This window comes from Rhopalosiphum maidis, chromosome 3 (genome assembly GCF_003676215.2).
Source record: "Rhopalosiphum maidis isolate BTI-1 chromosome 3, ASM367621v3, whole genome shotgun sequence".
NCBI lineage: Eukaryota > Metazoa > Arthropoda > Insecta > Hemiptera > Aphididae > Rhopalosiphum > Rhopalosiphum maidis.
Window position 1 is genome coordinate 13,403,050 of NC_040879.1, and position 12,232 is coordinate 13,415,281.

At 30.5% G+C, this 12,232-nt stretch overlaps 1 protein-coding gene across 1 annotated transcript; it reads left to right on the forward strand.

Annotated features, from left to right (window-relative positions):
* Positions 1 to 746: 746 nt before the first annotated feature.
* On the forward strand, positions 747 to 11,926 carry LOC113559798 (low-density lipoprotein receptor-related protein 6-like). Its single transcript, XM_026965556.1, has 23 exons — positions 747 to 1,068; positions 2,203 to 2,288; positions 2,427 to 2,546; positions 3,288 to 3,478; positions 3,538 to 3,715; positions 3,782 to 3,894; positions 4,233 to 4,471; positions 4,550 to 4,713; positions 4,780 to 4,953; positions 5,026 to 5,259; positions 5,889 to 6,198; positions 6,278 to 6,422; positions 6,907 to 7,037; positions 7,174 to 7,327; positions 7,403 to 7,664; positions 7,746 to 8,025; positions 8,156 to 8,307; positions 8,377 to 8,633; positions 8,697 to 8,885; positions 10,020 to 10,218; positions 10,462 to 10,780; positions 10,859 to 11,186; positions 11,267 to 11,926. The coding sequence occupies exons 1-23, from the start codon at positions 747 to 749 to the stop codon at positions 11,700 to 11,702; spliced, it is 4,983 nt and encodes a 1,660-aa protein (XP_026821357.1). The 3' UTR covers positions 11,703 to 11,926.
* Positions 11,927 to 12,232: the final 306 nt, after the last annotated feature.

The window sequence follows — 12,232 nt, forward strand, 5'->3', positions numbered from 1 at the left end:
ATACGCAATATAGTATTGTATATAGTCCAGAGAAAATAAAAATCACCTGCGCCCTACGGTGCGGCTCCGCAACCGGGTTTTGTCCGTGAACATTGTCTGACGGGGGAGTGGTGAAGGGGAAGAGGCAATCGACAGGTGGGCAGGCGGACGCAACGCAGCGCACCGGCTAGGCGCCCCGCTGCGAACCGACGCGCTGCAAGCGAAAAATTTCTCGCGTTCCTCGTGTTGGTGCGCGCCGAGTTATCGTCACCGGCCATCACCCACAGTCCACAACGTGCTCGTTTGTTTACAGCGGTGATAACGTGTGCGTACGCCGACCGTCATGATAATGTTATTACAACAGGTCAACAACATTAAGTATTCATAACAAAACGAACAATAACAATAATAAATTAATAAACATTCTAATAGTACGCCGGTACGTCGCGATCGGCCGTACCTCGGCGAGTTGTTCGAGCTGTTCGTTCGGTTTTGTTTCGAATTTTTTTTTTATTCTCGCCACCCCCGCCGGACATCGCACCTCCCCCCTCCGCCGGTCCCTTCGGGTGCAAGTATTTTCTTTTCTCTCCCCGTAGCGCCTGCCCGCCCGCACGCACAGGAACGCGATCGCGCGCACGCGCAAGAGCACACGTAAGGCGCGCGCGTTTTTACCCGCCGCTTTTCTAACGCTGCGTCCGCCGAAAATATGATAGTAGTGACGACGACGACGACGACGACAACGACAATATTATCGCACCGACACGCCGATGCCGACGACGAGGCCGGACGCGCAACAGCGATCCGTCGGCCGAGTTGCTGATCAGTCGCCTCCACCACAGCGAAGACGATGCGCATCACGACCATTGTCCCGTCGGACGACCGCCCGTCGTGAACCTTGTGCCGTTGCTGCCGCCGCCGCCGCCGCCGCCGTCATTACCGATCACAACACCGGCACGAACGCTAGGAGCACGATCGCCACTGTTTTAACCGAGACGTCCTGGACACCAGTCACCAGGAAATGCGCCAGGATGACGTCGCCGTGGATTTTTGTGATGCTGTACTGCACCGCGATGATGTCGCTCGTCAACGGTAAGTACCTGTGCAGTGTTTTTTGTGAAATTATCTCATCGCCGCGGGACGCGACCGTCGTCGTCGTTGTTGTTGTTTATATTATTACCGTGTTATTTTCCCGACCTTTTGTGGACTTGTAATACCGGCGTTTGAGTGCTATACGAATCGCGTTCGCCATCAACTGACTAGTTTCGTTAACATCTATGATACGCCTCTTTCTAGTTCGTTTTTTTTCGAATTCCTAGCGTAACGACAGGTATTGCACCTATAGTTGCACACATTGCGTTAAATCAAACAGTACACCGATCGTTAATAGGTACTCGCCACTCGGATACCATGTAGAATGTAGACTCCGCAGGTGGTTCTCGTGGATATTATTGTTAGAGCCGAATAGTCCCATCACATATCGATCGTACTTTGTTTGATGTTGTACAATATTGTTACATATTATTTTTAATCAGTTTAGTTCCAGACACTTGTTTTACATACTTTCTCACATTTTCCATACCATGTGAATGTAAGCCCCACAAGTAGTTCTAGTAACGTTCTTGGTAATGGATAAATAATCACGTTGCATTTCAAATATACTTCGTTTAACGTTGCACAATATTGTTACACATTATAACATTATATTTAATCAGTTATAGTCAAAACACTTGTTCAATTACATATTTTTTCACATTTTGCATAGGTACCAATTTGTCAATTAATAAATATTTCAAGTTTGATTTACAGTGTTAATAATTTGTATTTTATTATGATATTTTTGTTGTTCTAATGTATTTTATATTGAAATTATAAAGTAACGTAAAGGCCCTGAGATTTTGTGGAACTGCGTGTGATGTAAATACACTCACCTGCTGTAACTAAAATTTATTATTTCGGGTCTTATATATATTTAAATCTTAATTGTATATTTTCTATTAAATTTATTTTCATTAATAATAATATGATTATTTTTCAAGTGATGTAATATACCTAATGCCTATAATGTAATTCATATAATTTAATAATTTTATGTATTGATCCTAAATTTTTAGAAATATAATTACTGCAAAAAATTAAAAATAGTATACCTATTAACTATATCTGAACACTTGAATTCAATCATTATATCAAAAATAATATTTATAAAATTAATTTTTATTTTAGCTTATCCAAATTTGATATACACCACATCTAAGGATATCCGAATGGCTAATATGTCAAAAATGACTAGAATTAATGTTATTGTTAAAGTAAGTTCCTCGTTATATTTACAATATTTAGTTGTTTAAATTATTTTGAATTATGATCTGGTCAGTTTAACTTTAATAGTTAGATACCATTATATTTAAATGTATAACTATTATGTTAACCATTATTTATTTATTCAGGATCTCATCGAAGGAAGTGCACTTGATTTCTATTATAAAGGATCTTTGATATGCTGGGCTGATCATGGTCAAGAATCTATTCAATGTGTTTCTTACAACGGAACTCATGCCACTAACAAAGTAAACATTTTTTATTTTAATTTAATTCATAATTTTAAACAAAATCTGTTATGAATTATTTACTTTTAAATTATTTACACAAAAGTAATAACATTTCATATCTCTTTTCATATACATATATCAAAAAAAAATATATACTCTGTAGTAGTGTAGTCCGTGTTTATAAAAGTATCCTCGGGCAGTGATTGATTTTCACGTAGTACGATCAGATAACTCTTCTTATTTAATCTTTTTTTATCATCAGCTTTTGTTTTTGACACTTGGTTGCAGTTTAAAACTAGCTTAACTGTAATGATCCAGGCAAAATGGCTGCCCAGACAGATATTGAAATAATTAAACCTTAATGTAAATTAGCCATACCCAGTGTCGCCCATTTGAGGTTACTCTTATATATACATATCTGTTCAGTTTAAAAATACACTAGTTTGTATATATGAAACTGATTGCTTTACTTTGCCGGATCCACCTCATTGATCGTATGTTAAAAATCGTTACCAATCAAATGGCTGTCATTGTTCATTGGCATGACAAAAAAACAGGTAGTAGTAGTAGTAGCGGATGATTAAAGGGCAGACACTCGGCACCAATAACTGGAGAACATTTTTATTTGTCTCCCGTTGCACTATTAAACTTAATAGAGTATAATATAAGAGAATATTATTATTATATTATATGTTAATACATTAAAAAAATCTTTTTTTACTTTATAATATCATAGTTATATCTTTTTTTATAAAATAGGTGGCAATATTGAACACTGGTATTATTACACCAGATGGTTTAGCTTGTGACTGGCTTACTAAAAAAATATATTGGACTGACGGAGATACTAATAGAATTGAAGTTGCATCATTAGATGGAAAATATAGAAAAGTACTTTATTGGGAAGACATTGATCAACCACGTGCTGTAGCTTTAGTTCCTATGGATGGGTATGTTACATCTTACATACATTTCTTTATTTATTGTGTTATTATTTTTTTTATTCCAGTATAATGTTTTGGACCGATTGGGGTGAAGTTCCAAAAATTGAACGTGCAGGAATGAATGGAGATTTATCTACAAGAAAAGTCATAGTTAGTGATAATATATTTTGGCCAAATGGCTTAACTATAGATTTTTATACCAAACACATCTACTGGGTTGATGGGAAACTTGGTTTTATTGATGTAAGTATTTTCACTTTATTTTCAATACTTAAATAATATTTGTTTGTTTTAATATTTTTTATTTAGATAATGGATTATGATGGTAGAAATAGGAAGACTATTCTTGAAAAAGGAATACCATATCCATATGGTATTGCTCTATATCAAGATAGATTATATTGGACTGATTGGAAGACATGGTTTGTTTAAGATATATTTTTTTATAAATAAATTGTTTATCTATATTTAAAGCATACATTTATAACTTAAGTATATCAATTAAGTAATTAACATAATGTATAAATATATCATTAAGCTCCTTTTAGAACATCATTCATGTATGGTTTTCTCAATGATCCATAGAATGATTGTATTTTTTTTACTAATGAGCAAAAGTTGAATAGGAAGAATAATTAATTAATTTTCAGCGTTAATCTTTATTTTTTTATTTTCATGATTTATTGTTGTTAAAAATTTAAAACTTATAAAATTGGTTTAATATACAATAGTTTTATTAATCATTTTTTTATTTTGATAGGTCGATTCATGTAGTAAATCGTAGTGGGGGTGGTAATAGCCGTGAAATTATACATAGTAATAATGTACCAATGGATATCCGTGTGTGGAACCCAGCCCGACAGCCGGAAAAAATTACCCTCTGTGATAAGAATAACGGAGGTTGTTCAGATCTGTGTCTTCTCTCTCCAAATTCTCCTGGATATTCATGTGCTTGTTCCACAGGAATAAAGCTTATAGATTATCATAATTGTGCAGAAGGTTTGTTAAATTATATTAATTAAATAATAACTTTACTTTGATGTTTCATATATTATTTTTAACCATTATTTTTTGTAGGTGTCCAAGAAGTCTTATTTCTTGTACAAAAAACTGATATCTGTCAAATATCATTAGATTCTCCAGATCATACTATTATGTCTATACCTCTTACTGGTTTGGCTCATGCAATTGCCATAGATTACGACCCTGTTGATGGGTATATTTATTGGACTGACGATGAAGTACTTATCATTTCAAATTTAATGTTTTTATTAATACAAATAATTATAAAATATCTCTTATTATAGATAAAAATGATTCAACGAGCAAAAATGAATGGTAGTAACCAAGGAGTTGTCATTTCCAATGAAATATATCATCCAGATGGAGTAGCCATTGACTGGGTTGCAAGAAACATATATTGGACTGATACTGGAACAGATAGAATTGAAGTTGCAAGATTAAATGGAAAACACAGAAGAGTAATTAATTTTTAATACTTATATATATATATAAATCATATCCTAAAACAATGTTTTTTTTTTGTACTCTAGGTTATAATTGCTAATGATTTGGTTGAACCTAGAGGTATAGCTGTAGCACCTGAATTAGGTTGGCTATTTTGGTCTGATTGGTATGACAAAAGACCCAAAATTGAACGTTCCAATTTAGATGGAAATGATAGAATTATTTTACTTAAAGATGATTTAGGGTGGCCAAATGGAATAACATTGGATATTAAAGCAAGAACTCTTTATTTTTGTGATGCAAAAACTGATAGAATAGAAGTGAGTTAATACATTTTTACTGTAATAGTACGAGTCAAAAACAAAATAACTTTCATACAAAATAGTTAATTCAGTTTGTGAATAGTCTTGTATGTTTTTATTCAAATTATTATATAAAACAGGAATAAAATATATAAAATTAAAACATTCTATGTACTTATAAATCTATTGTTTAAGATATTTTAATATTACCCTAATGCTGGTTGAGTAATAACTTATAACATAATATACATTAATCATTACTGCAACGTAATTTTTGTTATGTTAGTATTTAGTAATTTTTATTTTTTTTACAAAAAACTAAGTTAATTATTTTTAAGTAAGTACCTGTAAAATAATTGATTCCATTATAGTTAACAATATACATTATTATTGTTTTTTTTTTTTTATTTAATTCAAGTATGTTAAATGTAACATAATTATAACTAGTTACTTTTGAATGTAAAAGAATAATGTTAAAAACTAGTAACGAAGACTTATAATCAACAGAGTAATTTAGTTTTCTTTTTATTTTGTAACTTGGTTACTTTTAGTAATTAATTTACTCCAACACTGGAACTAACTTATATCACCATATCTCACCTTGTGTTGTATTGATGTAACTATTTAACCTATATTTTAATTTATAGGTTGTTGGTATGAATGGGGAAGACCGTAAAGAACTTGTGAGTGAAAATTTGCCGCATGTATTTGGTTTGACACAATTGGGTGACTACCTTTATTGGACTGATTGGCAACGTCGTACAATTGACAGAGTGAATAAAAATACTGGATCTGACCGTAAAATCATTATAGATCAACTACCAAATTTAATGGGTGTAAAAGCTATAAATTTAAAAGAACCTCTTAATGACAATCCATGCGGTGATAATAATGGAAATTGTAGTCAATTTTGCTTCTATAAACCTAAAGGCTACTACATTTGTGCATGTGAAATAGGTGATTATTATACAATGATGAAAAAATTGATAATTATTATTTTATAGTAACCATTAATATATTTTACTTTATTAATTAGATTATGAATTGGCCATGGATGGAAAAACTTGCATATTGTCTGAATCGTTTCTAATATTTGCTCGATCTGAACATATTGGAATATTAAGTACTGAAAATAGTCATTATTCAGATATTATTCCTATAGCTGGAATGAAAGAAGCCAGGTATTTTTTTTTTTTTTAAAATACACTAAAACTAAAACATTATATGGTATATATTATTACTTATTAGTTGGTTATGAGTTCATTCACAAAATGTATGTATAGTAATACAGACATACAGTAGTATAGTAAATAATATAAAGTATCTCAAATGCTCTGCATTAGCCTTTTGTGGCAACTCTTTTAAAACTTTTTATCCTTTGGACACATTCACTGGCTTATTTTATTATTGTAATTCAATATTATATTTTAAAATAAAATTCATATTTCATTAACTTAGGCCATAAGAAAAGGCAGATTATGTTATAAAATCGATTTATTTGATGAGCTAGAAAATAGCATTACATCTATTATAACTTTTAATAGAATCTTGCAATTTAATATTAAGTACAACATATATTTTATTGTTAAACTAAGAAATCTATTTTTTGTTTATTTTTGGACCATTGGGTAATTTTTGGTAATTAATTATTTTATGAACTTACAGTGCTGTTGATGTCGACATAAAGAATAAACGAGTTTATTGGACTGACATTAAATTAAAAACAATTAATAGAGTTTACTTAAATGGGTCAATGGCAGAAAGAATTATTACGTTTGGCCTACAATCTCCAGAAGGTAATTTTTTAATTTATTGTAGTATTTAGTAATATAACAAATATTTTCAACTATAAAATAAATTGAAATATAAGTATTATAATTTATAAATTATTGTGCACAGATTATTCAAATAAAAGTTATTTATGTTTTATAGGATTAGCCGTTGATTGGATTGGTGGTAACTTATATTGGTGTGATTCAGGCACTAAGCGAATTGAAGTATCAAGATTAGATGGAACCATGCGTAAAGTTTTGCTTTGGAATGATATTAAAAATCCAAAAAATTTATTACTTAATCCTAAAAAAGGGTTAGTTTTATAATATAGTATCTTTAATTTATTAAATTAATTTTTATTTAATTCATATATTTTGTTATTTATTAGATTTATGTATTGGAGTGAATTAGATGGCATTACTGGCTCAATTCATAAAGCATCAATGAATGGTGAAGGGAAACATTGTTTGATAAATAAGATTGGTAGAGTCATAAGTATTACTTCAGATTATGATAGTGGTTTGATTTATTGGACAACGTTGACACCAAATAGTGGATCCATCGAAAGCATTGATTTTAATGGAAGACGTCAAAGTAAAATTGTGTCTATTCCTTTTGGTGGTTATCTTTCTGCCATAACATATTTCAGGGTAAAAAATAGTTACATAACTTCTTTAAAACGGTTATTATTTTAGTCTAAATCATGGTATTAATTATTGAAAACAATTTAGGGTTCTTTATATTGGTTGGATTGGTCAAATGGAACTTATTTCCAAGTCGATATTCAAAGTGGTACAATTTTAAAGCAGACTAAAATAAATTTAGATCATGTTACGGATTTGATAACCTTTGATAAAGCAAGTCAAACTGGAACAAATCCATGCGCTATAAATAATGGGGGATGCCAACAATTATGTCTCGTAAAAGGATCAACAAGAGATCATGAACCATTATCATATCACTGTTCATGTGAAACACATTTCACATTATTTAAAAATAACACTTGCTCAGGTAAATACAATTTATTGAATAATATATTTTATTTCTAACTATAAAAATCTTATTTATAAATATATTTTTTTAAATCTTATTCTTAGCTTTTGATTCTATTAAAAACTAATTAATTTCATTCATTATTTAGCACCAAATAGTTTCTTGATTGTGGCACAGAAAACAACATTTTATAGAGTGGTAATGGATATAGACGATTCTTCAGATTCTTCACTCCCCGTCATAGGATTGAAACATGTAAAAGCGGTTGAATATGATCCAATATCACACATGATTTATTGGGTAAAATTATTTATTATTATTTATTTCCGAAGAACCTTCACTTATATTTAATAATTTTATATTTTTTAGATTGATGGTAGAACACAAATGATAAAACGTTGCCACGAAAATGGTTCAAATCCGAGTATGTTTATTGGAAACAATGGAAATACATACAATTTATATGATCTCGCTTTGGAACCATACAACAGATTGTTGTTTTGGACTTGTACAGTAACAGATACTATAAACGTTACTCGTTTAACAAATAGCAGCTTCCAAGGTTCTATCTTTAAAAGTTTTGATGGAGAAAAACCAAGAAATTTGGCAATACATCCCGAGAAAGGGTAATTTATTATTTTTATTTTCAGATTTGTACTCTAATTAAATAATTCGTTTAAAATTTCCAGTTATATTTATTGGACTGATTTGGGAAGTCAACACAGAGTAATAAGATCCCGTATTGATGGCCATAATAGAGTTATTATCGCCTCTGATTTGTTATCTCTTGAAGCACTTACTGTTGACAGAGTACAAAATATGGTTTATTTTTCCTATTCAAGTAAAGTAGACGTTTGTGATCTTCATGGTTATCAAAGGTAAGCTAACAATAAATATGATGTATAAATTTATATAATTTCAATGAAGTTATTTGTATACTAGAACAAATTCAAATTTATTTATTTATTTAGGCTATAAAAAAAGAAGTACGTAATATATCCTTAGCAAAATTGTAAATTTTAAGCTTGTTTTTTTTTTGTGGGTGGGGGAGAAGTCAGCATGGTTCTTGCCCGTAACCTACACTTTTATGAGTGCTTCGTGGCTAGACACCTGCACTTTTATTTTTATAAATTTCTTAGTTTTATACAACCCACAATTACTAATAATCTATTAAGAATAACAATTAACAGAAATATTTTTATCACTAACATTTTTATGTTATATACATGAAAATATATTATAAATGTTTTATATATAAAAAAAAAGTACTTAAGTAAAACCATTTATAATTTGTAGCATATTTTGATTAGGGCCTCACAAATCCTAACGCTACACTGGAGGAATGATAATATCTTATTCAATATAACATTATTTCCACCTTACTTTTCTCTACATAGTATTGAATTGATTTTAAAAGTTAGGTGTTTGATACAACAAGAGATATTTTCTGTTAAGCTCAAGAAAAAAGTTAATGTTCCTTTATTAATATTATGGTTATTGCCACTAACTATAATTAACATAAAAATTATTTTTAATTTGCAAATATGAGTTTATTAATATACTTCAGTTATTATTACAAACCACGATTAAAGATAATATACTGGTTACACAACTGATATGTAAAATAATACAAATTTGTGCTCCTTCCATTATGTCACGATAAGGCTTCCAACTAATGTATGTAGAATTAATGCCTGGCAATTCCAGCGGAAATGTACGTTAACTAACAGTTATCATACATTCAATATTATCACGATTATAGTGATATTATCATAGACATATAATATGTCTATGGGTATTGTACAGAAATAATGTAATTGTTTCAACTTTTTTATACCAGGAGCACTTAATCTTAATTCTACATGCATTTTCATGACTGAACGGGAAGAGCCATTTTTGTTCGACTAGTTGTGAAACCAGTATATCTTTAATTGTGTTCTAAACTTGTATATACTAGATTATTTTAGAGAACATGTTAAGATTTAATTTTAATTTGTAATTTATAATTTTAGGAAAACGTTGATTTCATTTGATGGAGCACTTATCACCAATATAGCTGTTCTTGGACCATATTTGTATTGGATCGATAAAGAAAAACAGGTGATAGAAAGAGTTAATAAATCCACTGGTGTTGTTAGTGAAGGCAGCACTGTCATGAATCAAAATCCACATTTAGTAGACATAATTTCGATATACATCCCTACACCTGAGGTAATGAAATATTTATTTTATCTTTTTTTATAATTTAAAAAATCATCTAATTCACTATAAAGTATGCTTATCTTAAACTCACATTTTAATCCTGAATCTTAAAACCTTAAATTAGTTATCATCACACTTGCTTATAATCATTTTGTTAAATCATATAGAATAATTTATTTTAGATTGTATCTTTATCATGATATGAACTATTGTTAATATTGTTCATTAATAATTTATAACTTTATATTTTAGATTTTAGCATCGCATCCATGTAGTGCAATGAACAAACACGGTATGTGTTCACACTTATGCATTGTCACTGGAGTCAATGAGAGTACATCCAGCAACCATCAATGCTCTTGTCCTCTAGGTCTGATAATGAGTGACCGCCAATGTGTGAATGTACCAGTTTGTGGCCCCGAACAATTTATATGCAATTCTCTAAGTCCTGAATGTATGCCTTTGATATGGCGTTGTGACGGCCAAACAGACTGTCATGATGGTTCGGATGAAGTCAATTGTTCAGAATGTAGTAGACAACAATTCAAATGTTTAGATGGTCGTTGTATTGGTGTGTACACATACGAAAATATAAATTCATTACAGAGCAAGAATGTTTTAACATTGTAATACGTTTAATTGTTCACAGATAAAAACTGGGTGTGTGATGGTACTAAACAATGTTCTGATGGTTCAGATGAATCTCGGTGCTGTGAATCTGGATTGCTTTCAAATGATAGATATCAATGCATTTCTAATGGAGCATGTATACCAGTTAAGGAAGTTTGTGATGGTTGGAAACATTGTATCGATGGATCTGATGAAACTTATTTGGCTTGCTCGTTGATTAGAAATGTGGGACATACCACAAGCCCCACAAGTGACAAATCATTCAAAGACACTTTGTTTTTCACAATAATTTTCTTTGTAACAGTATTTAGTTTGTTGTTGGTCATTATTTATCGTTGTGCTAAAAGGTATGTAAAATTTAATTTCCTTATCTTGCAAATATATTCATTATTCATTTATAAATATTCCATTTGTTATTTGTTTTCAGTGATCTAGATCATAGTCCAAGTCTCACTAGTAATAATATAGTCACGTACACTGCTATACCAATTCCCAGACAATATTCTTCAACATCTGCTTATACGGCAATGCAAAATGGAACGCATATTGATTTGATCTCACCATCAAACTGCAGCCCCCTGAATCCACCACCGAGTCCTACAACCACGCTTACAATGCAAACAAATGATTACATCAGAACAAATCAATACCTGCGATATGATGATCGTTACGAACCTCCTTGCCCCACATTGTGTTCACAAACTGACTTGCCCACCGATATTTATGATGATTCTGATTTTGCAATGCCTCTCGAACCTTGTCCCCCACCCCCTACTCCTCGATCCCATTCGCCATCATCAAGCACTTATTTTAGCCCAAATGCACCACCGCCATCACCTAATAGCTGTAAAAGGCTTTGTTGAATATTTATTTTTGATAAAAATTGAATTTTATTTTGATTGTGTATATTGTTGTTTTATTCATTGTTTGTAACAATTTTTATAATACAATATTTTTGTTCTATTTATCATACGTGGTATGATAAATTGATGTCCTACTTAGGTTAAGTTTTTGAAATATTATTATAAGCGTTTTTAAGTAATTAAGTTTATTTGTACATGTGTATTTATATTTTGTGACCTGAGCTTTGCCATAACAATTAATTATTTAAGATAAATTATTAAAGACTTATGGTATTTATGTACTTATACATTATTGCTGATTTTTAGATCAGAAAAAATACTATTTTACTATTATTTTTATATATATATATGTGTATAAATATAATTGAATCAATTAATTCTATTTTTGTATGTTTTTTCATAAAAAAAAAAATTATTGTGACATGAATTCTCATTAAAATAAATGTATTTTTAGTAAAAAACAACATATTTTTTTTACACTTAAAAAAAATTTAAATACATTTTTCAGAAGTACTATATTACGTGTTAAA